At 38.8% G+C, this 18863-nt stretch overlaps 1 protein-coding gene across 4 annotated transcripts in view; it reads right to left on the bottom strand.

Annotated features, from left to right (window-relative positions):
- Window positions 1–18863, bottom strand: part of LOC136246883 (uncharacterized) — a 147570-nt gene that overhangs the window by 68836 nt on the left and 59871 nt on the right. For all 4 annotated transcript variants that reach the window (XM_066038483.1, XM_066038485.1, XM_066038484.1 and 1 more), the window contains 5 exons: window positions 17013–17093; window positions 16682–16954; window positions 16563–16631; window positions 15089–15256; window positions 5889–6056 (listed from right to left, as the gene is read on the bottom strand). In XM_066038483.1, coding sequence (XP_065894555.1) covers window positions 5889–6056; window positions 15089–15256; window positions 16563–16631; window positions 16682–16954; window positions 17013–17093 — 759 coding nt within the window. The remainder of the gene's footprint in view (window positions 1–5888; window positions 6057–15088; window positions 15257–16562; window positions 16632–16681; window positions 16955–17012; window positions 17094–18863) is intronic.

The following is an 18863-nucleotide window of genomic DNA, read 5'->3' as shown; positions in this document are numbered from 1 at the left end:
TTAGAGCGATCAGCAATGAACAAATCAACACAAATCTACCTGTAGAGAGATCAGCTAGAAACAAATTACCCAGAAGAGAGTTCAGCTACAAAAAATCACCCTGTAGAGACATCAGCTAGAAACTAGACACAATGTAAGGAGTTCAGCTACAAGCAATCACCCTGTAGAGAGTTCAGCTAAAACAAATCAACCTGCAGAGAGATCAGCTACAAACAAATCACCTTATAGAGAGTTCAGCTACAAACAGATTACCTGTAGAGAGATTGGCTACAAACAAATCAACCTGCAGAGACATCAGCTACACACAAATCAACTTGTAGAGAGATCAGCTACAAACAAATCACCCTGTAGGAGATCATAAGGAGTTCAGCTACAAACAAATCACCCTGTAGAGAGTTCAGCTAAAACAAATCAACCTGCAGAGAGATCAGCTACAAACAAATCACCTTATAGACAGTTCAGCTACAAACAGATTACCTGTAGAGAGATCGGCTACAAACAAATCAACCTGCAGAGACATCAGCTACACACAAATCAACTTGTAGAGAGATCAGCTACAAACAAATCACCCTGTAGGAGATCATAAGGAGTTCAGCTACAAACAAATCACCCTGTAGAGAGTTCAGCTAAAACAAATCAACCTGCAGAGAGATCAGCTACAAACAAATCACCTTATAGACAGTTCAGCTACAAACAAATTACCTTGTAGAGAGATCGGCTACAAACAAATCAACCTGCAGAGAGATCAGCTACACACAATTCAACTTGTAGAGAGATCAGCTACAAACAAATCACCCTGTAGAGAGATCAGCTAGAAACAAATCACCCTGAAGAGAGGTCAGCTACAAAAAAATCACCCTGTAGAGAGATCAGCTACAAACAAATTGCCCTGTAGAGAGATCGGCTACAAACAAATCAACCTGCAGAGAGATCAGCTACACACAAATCAACTTGTAGAGAGTTCAGCTACAAACAAATTACCCTGTAGAGAGATCGGCTACAAACAAATCAGCCTGTAGAGAGTTCAGCTAAAACAAATCAACCTGCAGAGAGATCAACTACAAACAAATCACCTTATAGAGAGTTCAGCTACAAACAAATTACCCTATAGAGAGATCGGCTACAAACAAATCAACCCGCAGAGAGATCAGCTACACACAAATCAACTTGTAGAGAGATCAACTACAAACAAATCACCCTGTAGAGAGATCAGCTAGAAACTACACACAATGTAAGTAGTTCAGCTACAAATAAATCGCCCTGTAGAGAGTTCAGCTAAAACAAATCAACCTGCAGAGAGATCAGCTACAAACAAATCACCTTTTAGACAGTTCACCTACAAATAAATTACCTTGTAGAGAGATCGGCTACAAACAAATCAACCTGCAGAGAGATCAGCTACACACAATTCAACTTGTAGAGAGATCAGCTACAAATAAATCACCCTGTAGAGATATCAGCTAGAAACTACACACAATGTAAGGAGTTCAGCTACAAGCAAATCACCGTGTAGAGAGTTCAGCTACAAACAAACCAACCTGTAGAGCGATCAGCTAGAAACAAATCACCCTGAAGAGACGTCAGCTACAAACAATCACCCTGTAGAGATATCAGCTAGAAACAAATCACCCTGAAGAGAGGTCAGCTACAAAAAATCACCTTGTAGAGAGATCAACTACAAACAAAACACTTTGCAGAGAGTTCAGCTACAAACAAATCAACCTTTAGAGCGATCAGCAACAAACAAATCAACCTGTAGAGAGATCATCTAGAAACAAATCAACCTGCAGAGTGATCAGCTACAAACAAATCAGCTTGTAGAGAGATCAGTTACACACAAATCAACCTGTACAGAGATAAGCTAAAAACAAATCAGAGTTCAGCTAAAACAAATCAATCTGCAGAGAGATTAGCTACATACAAATCACCTTATAGATAGTTCAGCTACAAACAAATTACCTTGTAGAGAGATCGGCTACCAACAAATCACCCTGCAGAGAGATCAGCTACACACAAATCAACTTGTATAGAGATCAGCTACAAACAAATCACCCTGTAGAGAGATCAGCTAGAAACTACACACAATGTAAGGAGTTCAGCTACAAACAAATCACCCTGTAGAGAGATCAGCTACAAAAACTAGACACAAAGTAAGGAGTTCAGCTACAAGCAAGTTACCCTGTAGAGAGTTCATCTACAAGCAAATCAACCTGCAGAGCAATCAGCTAGAAAAAAATCACCCTGAAGAGAGGTCAGCTACAAAAAAACCACCCTGTAGAGAGATCAGCTAGAAACAAATTACCCTGAAGAGAGGTCAGCTACAAACAAAACACTTTGCAGAGAATTCAGCTACAAACAAATCAGCTTGTAGAGAGATCAGTTACACACAAATCAACCTGTAGAGAGATAAGCTAGAAACAAATCACCCTGTAGAGAGTTCAGCTACAAGCAAAACACCCTGTAGAGAGTTCAGCAACAAAGAAACCACAATGTAGAGAGATCAGCTACAAACAAATCACCCTGTAGAGAGATCAGCTAGAAACTAGACGCAATGTAAGGAGTTCAGCTACAAGCAAATCACCCTTTAGTGAGTTTAGCTACAAACAAATCAACCTGCAGTGAGATCACCTACAAAAAAGCACCTTGTACAGAGTTCAGCTACAAACAAATTACCCTGTAGATAGATCGGCTACAAACAAATTAACCAGTAGAAAGATCAGCTACACACAAATCAACTTGAAGAGAGATCAGCTACAAACAAATCACCCTGTAGAGAGATCAGCTAGAAACTAGGCACAATGTAAGGAGTTCAGCTACAAGTAAATCACCCTGTAGAGAGTTCAGCTAAAACAAATCAACCTGCAGAGAGATCAGCTACAAATAAATCACTTTATAGACAGTTCAGCTACAAACAAATTACCTTGTAGAGAGATCGGCTGCAAATTAATCAACCTGCAGAGAGATCAGCTACGCACAAATCAACTTGTAGAGAGATCAGCTACAAACAAATCACCCTGTAGAGAGATCAGCTAGAAACTAGATACAATGCAAGGAGTTCAGCTACAAGCAAATCACCCTTTAGTGAGTTCAGCTACAAACAAATCAACCCACAAAAACACACTTGTACAGAGTTCAGTTACAACCAAATCACCCTTTAGAGAGATCAGGTAGAAGAATTCACCTTGTAGAGAGTTCAGCAACAAATAAACCACCATGTAGAGAGTTCAGCTGCAAACAAATCACCCAGTAGAAAGATCAGCTAGAAGAAGTTACCTTGTAGAGAGTTCAGTTACAAAGAAACCATCATATAGAGAGTTCAGCTACAAAGAAATTACCCCGTAGAGAGTTCAGCTAGAAGAAGTCACCTTGTAAAGAGTTCAGCTACAAAGAAACCATCATGTACAGAGTTCAGCTACAAAGAAACCACCTGTACAGAATTCAACTACAAACAAATCACCCTGTATAGAGATCAGCTAGAAGAAGTTACCTTGTAGATAGTTCAGCTACAACAATTCATTCACCCTGTAGAAAGATCAGCTATAAGAAGTCACCTTGTAGAGTGTTCAGTTACAAAGAAACCATCATGTAGAGAGTTCAGCTGAAAACAAATCACTCTGTAGAGAGTTCAGCTACAAAGAAACCGCCATGTAGAGAGTTCAGCCTCATACAAACCACCTTGTAGAGAATTCAACTACAACAAATCACCCTGTAGAGAAGAAGTTACCTTGTAGAGAGTTCAGCTACAAAGAAACCATCATGTAGGGAGTTCAGCTACAAAGAAACCACCATGTAGAGAGTTTAGCTGCAAACAAATCACCTGTAGAGAGTTCAGGTAGAAACAAATCACCCCGTAGAGAGATCAGCTGGACGAAGTCACCTTGTAGAGAGTTCAGCTACAAAGAAACCATCATGTAGAGAGTTCAGCTGCAAACAAATCACCCTGCAGAGAGTTCAGCTACAAAAGAATCACCCTGTAGAGAGTTAAGCTAGACGAAGTCACCTTATAGAGAGTTCAGCTACAAAGAAACCATCATGTAGAGAGTTCGGCTACAAAGACATCACCATGTAGAGAGTTTAGCTGCAAACAAATCACCTGTAGAGAGTTCAGCTAGAAACAAAATACCCTGTAGAGAGACCAGCTAGAAGAGGTTACCTTGTAGAGAGTTCAGCTACAAAGAAACCATCCTGTATATAGTTCAGCTACATTTCAAGTCACCCAGTAGAGAGATCAGCTGCAAAAAAATATCCTGTGGGGAATAATGGGCATGTAAAAAATATATGTATATAATTTGTATAATTACTAATAAAATCAAAAATAATTGAAGTACTAAAATTCTTCTTTAAGTTCTTTTCTTCTTCCTGTAGTAAAGAAAAAAACACATGGGTTAAGAAAGCCCCAAAGCCAGCCATAGGCCGGCTTTGTAGTATACAAATACAAAAAGAAGTGATATCTAATCAAAAACAGCCAAGCTGTAAAAAAAGGTGCGGCCCCCAAAAAGGCCATGGTGAAAAAAGATGTGAAATCCAAGGTGGCGGCCAAGAAATGGCTGTGATGGTAGGTTAATGGTTACATTTTAATAACGACAATTCAGGTGAATTTTGTGCCACTTGGTCTTGGCACCAAATTCACCTGAATTGTTGTTATTAAAATGTAACCATTAACCTACCATCACAGCCATTTCTTGGCCGCCACCTTGGATTTCACATCTTTTTTCATCATGGCCTTTTTGGGGGCCGCACCTTTTTTTACAGCTTGGCTGTTTTTGATTAGATTAGAGTATCTCGAATTATTGATGCTGTCGAGTTCGCTGTCAATGACAGTTATAGATAATATTAGGGGGGCTAAGCCCCTCCATACTTTTTTGACAGATGCTACAGCTCCCTTCTCCGCTGCCCCTGCTGATGGATGAGGAAATTCGTTTGGCTCAAGTTTGAACTGAAAGATGCTCCACCACAACAGAGTTTTCACAGTAAAATTGGTTAAATTTTGTCAGGCACTATCAATCTATGGATGCGTGAAAAGGGAATTTTCTTGGTTCCTATAAAGTAGAGAGAAAGATGTCTTAATGATTAAGACAAAACACAATAAATACAATAGGGGCCTAAACTCAGGAGTACCATGCACTGATAGCCAAAGAGTAGTCAGTATAGAAGCCCTAGCAAAGCTCACACTAATTGAATTACTTTACAAATTTAGCTATAACATGCAGTAATAAATAAAGTTCAAATCAGATGAACCAATAGATCCTGGTCCAGAAAAACTAAAAATTCTTCAGGACACAGTAATACAAGCAGCTTGCACAAACAGCAATCTTACAGTCTTCTTAGTTACATCAAAAGTACTAGCCACTTCAGTGAATGTGCTTGGCATAAAATGGCCTAAACATACAATCTGAATAGAGATAAGGTCAACAACACTGAAGGTCATGTTATAAAGAGCCGTATCAATCTTTCTTCCAAGCTGTTCCTGCCAATAAATGTTGTTGGGTATTAGTATAAATAATTATATAGTTAGTTCAAACAAGTAAAATAGATGGATCATGAAATCATCATACTTGTTTGTCATGCACCCACACTGGCTGTACCTGGCTGCATAACACTTTTGTGTGTCTTGATTTTTAGTGCTTTTGCCTATTTTATTAGATTATCTCAATCTGTATCATGCAAAATATGCAGAGTTTCAGCTTCTACAATACCAAATGCACACAAATAGAGCCTATTATACTGTATTATGCTCAATTCTTTTGCCTATATAGCTGGTATGCCTCAAATTATGCTAGCATAATTGGTACCAGCCTAAGAAGAGTATTATAATTATAACTTTTGGTGATGAGTACTCTCATGTGCATATGATAATGTGGTATGCATATAATACACTGAATTATTACCTGGTGAATTGTGTTCAATTCCACCACCAGTGGCCACGGGTGATGGAGATGCTACAGACCCTGTAACATGGGACGTCACATCAGTTGATAATGGAGTAGAATTAGTGTGTAAATGATGTCCATCACTAGTAACTTCGCTATTAGTAGTTGTGTGTGATCTGGTAGTGGCTGTGGATTAAAAGGGGCAATTTAAATTAATAGAGTGTTTGCTATATTATGTATAAATTATATATACCCTTGCTATAAGGTGTATTCTACACGTACTAATATATGAACCACTTTCAATAATGAAGTTTGCCACTGATAAACCACAAATTAGGCATATGCTTATTATAGTTTATTAAAGAGTTGTCTTAATTAATAGTTTATACAATTTTAAACTAGTTATACACTGTCTGCAAGTGACAGCTGTGTCTTTATGGCAACATCTGAAAATAAAAATTAACAACAACTTTGAACAGTTTGGTTTCTGGAAAAAAACACCAGGACATAATATTGTTACCAAAACGTTCGTGTGGTAACAGTGGTACATTAATAGTTTTATTGTGAATAACTGCTAGGTAGAGCATAAAATTGACAGGTAAAGATTAGAGTGAGATTACAGTGAGATTACATCATACTAATAATGTACAAATTTCAACCCTATAGTATTGCAGCAAATTTTCAGCTTTGACCTTGCACTGTATGTATCTATGTATGTTAATTTTCAACATTTTATTTCACAAACTTGCTTATGCAATTATAAATACAATAGATTTATTTTTCAAATTAAATCAGTGCTGGTGGTAGAAATACAACTTAAGGGTACAAAACACATACTTGAATCATACAGGTCAACATTATACTACAATGTATCACCTTTTAATACTACTGATTTGAGAAGCTCATTAAGAAAAATAACTAAATTGCTTTAACCATTCTATCATATAGTACAGTAGTACTGTATAGTATTCTATCATACAGTACAGTAGTACTGTATGGTATTCTATCATACAGTACAGTAGTACTGTATAGTAGAGACATAGAAGGTGTGGGCGTGGCCTGTGATCAAGACACACGGTAGTGTGTCGTGCGGCCAAGAAAGTTGGCGACCACACCGTGAGTATATTTACAGGAAGAAAGAAAACAGCTTTTTCATGTGTGCATAGCTCTATGGCCCCTTCTCCAAAGCACACCATTTTTGCATTATAGCTGTCCCCCAAGTAGGGTATGCCAAACAGCAAATTTGATTAAATTCGCAACAGCCTTTTGTGAGATATGGACGTTCAAAATTTCGTTTTAATTTCTTCGTTTTTTTCTTCTTATGCCGTACCTTCGGGGGCTTCAATTTATTTTCGCACACTTTGCAAAAATTGCTATAAGATGCAAACGTGTAACTCGATTGCCTCGATCTTTAGCACAAATGATAAGTGTGTAATGGTGGATTCACGTACCAACTTGAAGTTTGTTGTGAATCTGAGTAATATTCAGGGAGTTATGAGCATTTATTCACATAAAAAAGATCAAACTTCTGTGACGGCTACAGAGTAAACCAAGTATAGAAATGACTTGAAAATTGGTGTGTAGATAGGCTGATCATCGTAGCAGTGCCTTTTAATAGTTTGAATAGCAACAGAGTTATAGCGACAAAGTTATAAAGCAAAAACTAAGCAAGTGTAATATCGCGGGATCGAGATACTCTAATAGAGCAGTCACCACGGGGTAAAAAAGGTGTGCAAAAATGTCGAGAAAAAAAACTTACCAGAGTTCAAACCAGGGACCTCCATACCTAACAACTGCATCCTTAACCACTGAACCACTGCTACCTTGGCTGATCACCTCACTTAATTTCTGCTTTATAAATGAAATCTCTAGTTGAAATCTGCTTACAATCAAACATTTGTAATTTCATAGATCTACCAATAGAAGTACTAGATTGTTCTAGAACATTCTATGTATGTTCTATTAGAAGTCCTCAATAAATGTGCACTTTATTAGAGTATTACAATAATATTATCAAATATTGAATTAAATCATGCAATGAAATACATTTATAAGTCTGTCTTCAATAATCATCATCGTATCCACATAGAAAAAAGAAATGTGAGCAAAAACAAACCTCAAAGTCAGCTATAGGCTGGTTTTGGGACATTATAAAGTATAAAAAGAAGTGAAATCCACACAAAAACAAGCTGTGAAAAAATGGTGCGGCCTTAAAAAGCCTGGGTGAAAAAAGTTGTGAGATTAAAGGTGGCGGCCAAGAAATGGCTACAATGATTTTAATGCTAAAAATTTTTAATAATGGCTGTGTGCATTGTTAAAATTTATTAGCATTAACAGCCATTTCTTGGCCGCCACCTTTGATTTCACAACTTTTTTCACCCAAGCGTTTTAAGGCCGCACCATTTTTTCACAGCTTGGCTGTTTTTGTGTGGATATAATATAACCCAAAAACTTTCCTTAATTTTTCCTGACAACAACAGTATTGGTTGGGTAAAATCAAGCCCAAAAGTGTCTTCAGATCTACCCAAAACGTTTCTGCAAGTTGCTACAGAATAAAAAAAAAATCTATGGAATTTTCTACTGCCTGCCTGCCTGCCTGCCTGCCTGCCTGCCTGCCTGCCTGCCTGCCTGCCTGCCTGCCTGCCTGCCTGACGCCCTCAGTCTAGCATAGCGGAAAATTGGCTACAGCTACTGCCCTAATTCTTTCACAGAAATGTTTCTACTTTGCTAAAGAAAAAAAACCTTTGGTATATTGATAAGCATACAACGAGTGTGCGATTGTATTTCCTTTTATCTTTCTTTATCATGGCCATCAGCGAAGATTCTCTGCTGATAGTGTTAATAAACTACAGTAGGGCTTGCATCTCCTGCTGTACTGCATTGCATCAAACTATTCGAATACAGATGGTGCTACACCAAACTGTTTGAACACACATGGCTCACTCTCAAACTTGGCAAAAAAAACTTTGTCGAATGGCGCTTCACCAGAATTTTTTTTATAATCTATGATAGACTGTAGGTACCACGTACTGTATACCCGCAAGTGCAAGTGATTAAACAACTCACCAATTAAGGGGCATGGCAGCCATTTCGATCACGAGTCTTTATCCCACACAATAAAGGAGTGACGACTCATGATGGTAATGGCTGCCACACCCCTTAAGTGGCAAGTCTCAATCGCTTGCATGTAGCGATGTCGCATTCAAGTGGTACCTAACGTACAACTGGCAAAGTTGCTTGTGTTTCTAAACGCCAAGATAAACTATGCTTAGTTACGTGAATCCAACTTGCTACAGTTTAACAATTTATATACAGTAGTGGTGCACATGTGTTATGCTAGTGCATAATATATAAAGATGTGATTAACTCTAGAATAATACTGTGACTGGTTTCCAGGGTATTTTAGTAGTCATGAGCTTGCAAAAAAGTTCACAAACAAGTGTAACACTCGTATAACTATATAGATACTCATTGCTATATTGCAATTGCACGTAAGGTTATATATGCATGCACATTGTTGTACACGTTTTCTTGTGGTTAGTATCAAAGTTGCTATGTCGCCGTGCTCGTGTAATACACCACGCCACATTGGAAGACAAGAGATCAAGCTGTGGTACAGTGGTGATTTCTTTAACGGTACCAGAACAGGCCAGTCCATTTGTTAATTACAATTTTTGTTCTTTGGCTTTTGATACCTTGTAGATCTCCTTACACTGCTGTACTACGATGGCACAGAGCTTGGATTTGCCGCTACCAGAGATAACTGCTAATGATTTCCAGAATTCCTGGACTATATTTAAATTGGTTGCAAGAGCCAAAGAGTTAAGCAGGAGCTAATAGCTACTACCGACTATTCTCCACGGTAAGCTAGTTGATGTTAATGTACAAAACTGCTCATGCAAATTTGGGCAATATCAAGAAGGCATTGATGGAGGGTGTGGGAATTGTGCATGATCCGTTAACCACAGGGCAGGCATATATGAATCGACATCAATCTGCTGGTGAAATAGTCAAGGATTATGTGGCCAACATCCTGAAGCTATTCAAGGAGTCCTACCTGGAGGAGGCACAAGCATCGCCCATTCTCTTGTAAAGACTTTAACTGGTCTTGCTCCACCCATATGCCGTCAACTTTTACTGAGCTATCACTGATGCCACTAGAGTTGAATATGCCTTAAAATTCAAGCCATTGTCTGAGGAATGCAGTGAGGTCAACATCATTCATAAGCCACGCCCCCTACCAGACAATAGCGACTCACAAAAGATTCACACTCTGGTGGAATCTATGACAAAAAAGATGACAGAACTTGAGAACAAGTTGGATTCAGCTATCAAGAACCAGCAGCAATACTCAGGAAGACAGCGGCCACCAAACACTGACAACCCCAGAACTTGTTGGCTGTGCGGAGAACCAGGACACGTGCATCGCTACTGTCCTTTAAACAGGCCAGTGCAATCAATGTGTGGGTGGCCAAGACCATAAGTGATTCCCATCGACCTCAACACACCTTTACACGTTACCTAGTATTTATAGTATATACAGTGTTAATGGCTACATTGGTGACACACCAGTGGATTTTTTGGTCGAGTCTGGTGTGGCCTTGTCAGTGGTACATTATAACTTAGTAAAAGACATGCAGCTTACACAAACATCTCATTGTGCAGTGTGTGTTAATGGTAGTCCCTTAGATATTGTAGGTCAGATTATGGTAACTATAGCACTTGGTGATTTCATTATTGATCATAATTTTGTTGCTGTTCGTAACCTCACGGTAGACTCTTTGCTGGGGGTAGACTTCATGAAGCACTGTGCTGCTATTCTAGAGTGTGACCACAACATATTGTCACTAGACAGAGAACCTAAGGTGACTATTCCTCTCGCTCTTAAGCAATAACCTTTGCCGTGTAAGGCCTCACATGCGGTCCACCTTGTTCGGTCCTTACGGGACTTGGAGATACCTGCAAGGTCGGTACAACTTATTGTTGGAACCATTGACTCTCCGAGTGCAGGTGCTACAGTCATGCCAATGGAGACCCTTCCTCACCGACTACATGTACGTAGCTTGCTCGGTGAGTTCATGCTGTAATAACCAGGTCACCATTCAAGTTCGTGATGTCAGTCCATCTCCTGTCACACTTTATACGGGAATGAGCTTGGGTAAGGTGACACCAGGAGATGACGCATTGCTTGTTTGTGAGGAGAGCACTGAGACCCATGCTCCAGGACTATTTTTTATGACCTTCCCTTTCCAAACCTGTCAGAAACCAAGAAATCTACACTCCTTGGTCTTTTAGCTGAACTTTCAGATATTTTGCCCCAGTCACAGGTCCCAGAGTTTTCACCACAGCTGTTAAGCACACTATTCCTACAACAAGTCCACCCATTTGTTAGCCTGTGCATCGGCACCCAGAGGCACTGAAAGAGACAGTCCAGACTAAATGAAGTACAATATATGCTGGAGAGTGACATCATCAGACCTAGTGCAAGCCCCTGGTCATCCCCAGTGGTTATGGTGTGTAAGAAAGGTGGGTCGGGGTGTATCTGTATCGACTACAGGAAGCTGAATTCAGCTACTCACTGGGATGCCTATCCACTTCCTAGAATCGATACTATTTGGACTCTCCTAACAGGTTGTCGATACTTTACTACACTGGATTTAGCCTCTGGTTATTGGTAGGTTGCTGTGGAGGAATCTGACAAGGAGAAGACTACTTTCTCCACAATGAATGGGCACTTCAAGTTTAATGTCATGCCATTTGGTTTGACTAACGCACCTGCCAGATTCCAGAGGCTAATGGAGTGTGTCTTAGCTGGATTAATCTATGAATAGTGCCTCATTTATCTGGATGATATTATTGTGTTCAGTTCTACCTTTGATGAGCACTTACGTTGCCTTCACATTGTCTTGGTTGCTCTCCGGGAGGCACACCTTCAGTTGAAACTGTCCAAGTGCTCCTTTGCTTGCACAAAAGTGGTCTACTTTGGACATGTTGTGTCTGCCAATGGTATCACCCCTGATCTGCAGAAAGTGGCTGCAGTTCTCCAGTTTCCCCAACCTACTGAGACTAAACCAGTCCGACAATTCCTAGGGCTCACTAATTATTATCAGAAATTCATCCATAATTATGCCAGCATTGTAGAGCCATTACATCAAGCCTTGAAAGGTCACAAGAAATTCCAGTGGACCCCATCACGTCAACAAGTATTTAATTTCCTCAAATCAAATCTTACTTCACCAATACTCGGCTACCCAGACTTCTCCCAGCCGTTTATACTCCATTCTGATACATCCGCAAATGCCATCGGTGTTGTTCTCAGCCAACTTCAATCTGGCAAAGAGACTATTATCAGTTACTGGAGCCGTCAGTTATCTAAAGCAGAATGGAACTACTTTACTGTAGAATGCGAGGCCCTGGATGTGATTGGTGCAGTGAAAGAGTTCTCTCGGATTCCAATCACACTGGTGACTGACCACAATCCCCTCACTTCATTAAAGGATCTCAAGGATACTGGTGGGTGACTGGCGAGATGGATGCTATACTTGCAACAGTTTCACTTCACATTTCAACACCGTTCTGGTAAGTTTCAATGCAATGCTGATGCTTTGTGTAGAGCACCCAACCCTGTTTTTCCTGTGTTACATCAGCTTGTTGTCAACTTGGATGCAATCAGAACTGTACAAGTAGCTGATACAATGTTGTCTGACCTGATGAAGGCCTTGACCAGTGCATGCACAATCTCTGCAAATGTTGCCCCAAGCTTTAGGCATGTATTCCTGCAAGATGGAGTTTTGTGTAGACCGTTTCAGTCATCATCATCAACTAATTGTCACACCCAGATACTCATCCCAACAAGCCTACAGAGTACTGGTTTACAGCAACTTCATGACCATTCGGTTCATCTTGGAGAGCAGAAGACAGTAGCAAAAGTATATTACTATTGGCCAGGATATGAGGCAGATGTTGCAAAATAGATCCAGGAATCAATGACAGAAGCCACCCCAACAGCTCAGCAGGCACCACTAGATACCATTCAGAGTACACTAGAAGCATTCCCCATAAAATCAACAGGCTCAGAAACTTTAGCAAAACTTGAAGTTATCTGCAGATATGGAGTACCTTCCTGCCTGCACAGCAATCAAAGGGCAAACCTCACTAGCAATCTAATGGTTACTTTGTGTAAACATTTAAACATTGAGCAGACTCATACCAGTGCCTACCATCCCCAAGAGAATGGACAAGTTGAAAGATTTAACCACACTTTAGAAGCAATATTGGCAACTTTTATCAATGATCATCAAACTGATTGGGATTTACATCTTCCAAAGCTGCTCTTTGCTTATCGTACTGCTCTTCATGCAGCCACTGGATTTAGCCCCTTCCACATTGTATTTGGTCACTCACCAACTCTTCCAGTAGATGTAATGCTGGGTGCCCTTCCACACCATTAGCCTAAAGATGTTCCAGCATACATTGGTGACCTGTACAAGTCACTTAACACAACTTAAACTACAGTTTGGAGCCACATCCAGTCAGCTCATGAACGTAACAAGCAGATACAATGCTGCCAAACCTTATCTTCCTTATACAGTTGGCGACCAAGTATGGCTTCATGTCCCTGCTGTTAAGACTGGTAGGTCTAAGAAGTTTTCATCACAGTGGCATGGACCTTACACAGTTTTGGAGAAAATTAGCCCAACCAACTACCACATCAAATTAATTGTATCTCCTGTCAAGGACATGGTTGTTCATCATAACAAGCTGAAACTATGCTACGGCATACCTGAACACTCTACACTCACACAAGCACCATTGACCTTGACCCAACACTCATACACCGATGTAGTTTGCCATACAGAACCAGAACCGACAGGAGGATATGCCAGCTCTAGCAATAATTCTTTCCCGATGCAACTGTTTCTGTCACCACTTGACCTTGATGCAACTGTGGACCCCCTAGTTGTTACAGTGATTTTGTGCCACCTTAACTTGTGAGCACAAAAGACTTGGAGGGAGAATAATGTAACACTCGTATAACTATATAGATACTCATTGTTATCACTGTAATTGCACGTATGGTTATAATATATGCATATGCATTGTTCTACACATTTTCTTGTAATTAGTATCAGAGTTGCTGTGTCGCCGTGCTCGTGTAATACACCACACTACACAAGTATAAGAAAAAAATTGGAATTTTAAATTAGAGTAAGGACATGTATAGTGCTACAATAAAAAGCACTGAAACAAGCTAGATTGGAGATGTGGAGTAGTATGTCATGTCTAAATAAAACAATAAGAAGTGAATATCCCCACTGTGCTACATCTTGTTATGGTTGTCTGATTCCACCAATTACCGTAGTTTGTTTTATTAATAGTTCTGATATCATCACACACAAATTGTCCAGCAATGCTGCTCCTCATTTTTGTACATAGAAGCATGGGGCACACTCCTTCATCTTGAAATGATACCCCCATCCTAGTAGCCTACGACACTAGCTACACTGGTTTTAGCCATTAACTGTCTATCTAGCTATATAGTTGGATGAGGAATACAGAATGCCTTCAGATACCTGTTAATACTCATCGTTTAAACTGACACTAATATGTAAGCCATGTTAGAATAAAGGTTTTCTTGTAATATGGGCCACATACATGCAGCTACAATTTATTTTAATTTGTCATGTACTGTTGTAGCTGCTGTAAGCACAAAACATTTTGCTCACATACAGTACATTGGAGAGAACAGAAGTAGAAACATAATAAGTCAACGGGTTAGTTTTTATGCTGACAGAAACAAAATTCCCACATTTTCTCTTACGTCTAGCTAGAAGAAGTTAATACAACAAAAACAAAAAAGGCTTTAAAACAGGTGCACACCCACAGTCATCCTGCAGCTGATTGTGAGCACACATTTGGTTTAAAAGAAAATAATGATTGTGATGGAGGTCTTGAAAATTAATAAAGTTTCCCCAGAAGCCTTATGAAAATCTCTATTTACAATTTCAAGAGTAATATCACTACACATGCATAGTGCTAATAGCAAATATGCGTGATTTCAATTAAATGTGGTTTTCAACGAAACTCAGATGAAAAGCAAATTCACAACATATAGCCTTACCCCATGTACACTTGTATATGTTGATGAGTACTCTCTCTTCTCTTTCATTCTCAATGAATGACCTTGTATGTGTAAATGGTGTGTAACTTATCATTACCTTGTGATCGTGAGTTATGATCAATTTCACCATCAGTGGCCACAGATGATGGAGATGTTACAGACCTTGTAAGACTGGTCGTCACGTCAGTTGATAATGGAGTAGAAATAGTGTGTGAACAGTGACCATCATTAGTTACTATAATTGTTGTGTCTGTGCTAGTAGTGGCTGTGGATTAAAAGGGGGTAATTTATGTTATTACAGTAAGTGTTCTATGTTAACATATTATGAGACCCTTGATATAAAGTTTATTCTGCTAATCTTTGAAACAAATATTGATAGACTGACACACTAATAGTTGTGACACACACATATGCAGCTTGTGTATTGTAATGTTCTAAATCCAAATATTTAAGATACAGTTATAATCTGCACAAAAACAGCCAAGCTGTGAAAAAAGGTGCTGCTTTAAAAAGCCTGGGTCAAAAAAGTTGTGAAATAAAAAGTGGTGACCAAGAAATGGCAGCAATGATGTTAATGCTAATAAATTTTAACAGTGCACACTGTAAATGGCATTTTCTTGATTCTGTAAAACGAGTATGTTGCCCACCTGCACCAGCTGCACGACACATGCTACTGATTTTCATAATTTTTGTAGTACTCTAAGAGTGCACACATTATTTTCTGAGCACTTCAATACAACATTCTAGAATTTCCACTGACAGATCTACGAGTTATCATTCCAATGTACAACATTCATTTATGTGAGGTGAGCAACTGACAGCAGTGGCAGAGTGGTAAGAGTGGTAAGAGTTTGGGAATATAGGTGCAGAAGTCCCTGGTTCAAAACCTGGAGGATTTTTCCAACATTTTTTTGCACACATTTTTTACATCTCAGTGACTGTTATATTAGATTATCTTGATTACACTTTTTTCAAATGTTTGATTTTGCTTTATATGTAATTATCTCCTTGGAACTTTCAAACCACAATTTGCACTATGATAGTAACTTCATGCACAGACCAATTTTCACGTTATTCCGTAGAGCGATTTACCCTGTAGGTGTGACAACAAATAACTTTTGTATGTTTTCCAAATCACACATAATTCCATTATTCTTAGTTTGATCTGTATAAAAAATGGGCTCTAAATGTTCTGCATTATGCTCTTACTGTCCTCCAAATGTGAAGTCAATCAACGAAAGCATGCATGAGTTATAGCAAGTGGAGTAAAAAGAAGAAAAATGAAGCAGAAGAAGAAAAATTTTAAGAAAATAAGGTGAACTTTGAAGGCACATATCTCATTGATGACTGGGAAGATTGAACTCAAATTTAAACAGGAGGTGCTCTACACCAAGGGAATTTCCCCAACAAAACTGGTTAATTTCCGTTCAGGCACTATTGAGCTATGAATACATGAAAACAGTGTGTTCTTGGTTCCTGTAAAATACACACTTAGCTGTTGTACATCTGCACTAGGTGTACTTGGCCACACTACACACTACCGTGTGTCTTGATCAGTTTTAAATATTTACCATTGTTGGGTATAGTAGTTAGGTGCTCTAGTTCACTGCAGTGATCATCCTGTTTCTTGTTGATGAGATCTATAAAAAGACTGTATAACCTATACATATGGTTTTGCTGTAAGTTCTACCTTTCCGAAGTTCATCAATGACTTGCAACAATTTTGGGGAGTCAGACAATGTTTTCAGTAGATCGCATAACTGAATAAGGTCATCATTACATTTTAAGCCATCCAGAAAATAATCCAGTATCATTTTGTTAGCAACAGCGGCATTGGGAGTACTCACTATACTGACTATTAGATCATCAGTAAATGAATCTTGCAATATGTGCAGTGTTTGCAGATAGTTGTCAGGAAATGATTGAAGAATGTCAGAGTACTTTGATTTAAACAAGGACAAATCTGCAGAACAGCAGCACAAACATTATTATAGCTAAGCTTACTAATTGTAATGCCTTACTTTCACTCCATATTACACTTGGTGTAGGAGTTTTTGAACTACACAGCGCAGATGAATCATCAGTTTCACTTTTAGAACAATCTAAAGAGAAAGATAAGTTCTGGTAATAATAGAATTGTACAATTTACCATGATACAGTCAGTTATGCACTTGTTTGTAACCACCTTTACACTTATCCCTTGAACATCTTTGAATACAATGAAATGGGTAGGCATGCGTCTATTATGCCGGCACAATTTCGGGAATAATAGGTGGTTGAAAGAATTGGGGAATATTCCGGAATAATCGGATGAGTTCTAGGAATAATTGGTACAAAATTATAAGTTTTCCTTGTAGCCTGATATAAAAATCTTACGAAAACACCACTGAAACAGTGCAAGCATAAAAACGGTTGAAAAGATCGAGATACTCTAATAGAGCAGTCACTTACTCTAATAGAGCAGTCATTCACTCTAATAGTGCAGTCAACTTTGAGTCCATAATTCTATTATAACAGTCAGTTATATAAATTCGTAATTAATATGCTTATATCTGGCACTAATTTCAGGAATAATTTTGGGAATAATAGGTGGATAAAAAAAGAACTTCCAGAAAGAATAATAGATAGATTTTGGAGCATAATAGACTTAAGCCTAGAAATGGGCTACATGTATGCAGTGCACATCATGGTTAAAACACTGGCATATGGTGTATGGACAATACAGCATAAAGTGTGTATTGAGAGGCTAATAGTGCACAAGGCAAAGCTGAGTGCACACACATTATGCAACTGGATCTGCGAAAAATAAGTCTGAGCGTATTATGCTCAAAATTTTACCTATTATTCTTTCCAGAATTACCCAAAACTTTCTCCTATTATTCTTTTTTTTATTCTTGTATCTAGCCTATTATTCCATAATAACGCTTATTAATTTTAGTTTCTGTGGCTAGTCCCTTAGTTTCAAGATGTTGCTATAGGTAGCTTTACCAGAATTAATTAACAGCCATAAATGAAGCATTCCATCTTATACATTATTTTTCTAGCTATAAATAGTTACAAAAGACTTCGAATGTGTGCAGTAATAATTCAAGTGCTGTCAACTATTAGTGTATTAAAGCTGTAGCTATAGCTACATGTTAAGTTAGATAGATAATGATATCAATTATGTTCAAAACACTTCAAGAAGATACACTGGTATAAGATGTACAAGTTTCAGAATTGCACAGTTAAATCCCTGGTGCTGGCTGCAGATTGTTCACATAAAACGATCTGACTGCTCTATTAGAGAGTTTGAGTGTTCTGTTAGAGTATACCGATTTTTTAGAGACTTTTAAGCCAGCACTTGTATAATAATGCCAGTTATATATCATTCTTAGTAGCTTAACTCCTTCTTCTAGAACAGACATGCCCCTTAATTACACTGATTATTCCCGTGAATGTCCAATAGCTCTAAAATTATGCATGTGACCATCCTGTTATTCCGGAATCATTCTCACGAAATTGGTGACCTATTATTCTTAAAATTATTCTAGCATAATAGGTGGAGGCCTAGCGAAAACTGGTCTTATCGCCCAAGACAGGAAGCTTGATTTTTTCACACAAGCGCAAAGCTTTATGAATGCACTATCAAATTTCACTGTCACAGTCGACCAGAGTAATGCAGTATACTTTTGCTAGCTGTTTTTCAAGCACAGTGGTGAGCCGTACAAGTGGTCTGGGGTCTTGATGGAGCCCTGGCCAACCAGGAGATGGCTGTGTGGGGCTGTACAACTCCATGGTATTGGACAAAGTCCTGTGCTATAAATTTCTATTCATTTTAGCCAGTTTTGAGCCTTGAATGTCCTGTAACTTGGCCTAATTTATCGCAACAC

This window comes from Dysidea avara, chromosome 2, assembly GCF_963678975.1.
Source record: "Dysidea avara chromosome 2, odDysAvar1.4, whole genome shotgun sequence".
NCBI classification, from domain to species: domain Eukaryota; kingdom Metazoa; phylum Porifera; class Demospongiae; order Dictyoceratida; family Dysideidae; genus Dysidea; species Dysidea avara.
Note: the sequence above shows the minus strand (reverse complement) of the source record. Positions and strands in the feature narration are given on the sequence as shown.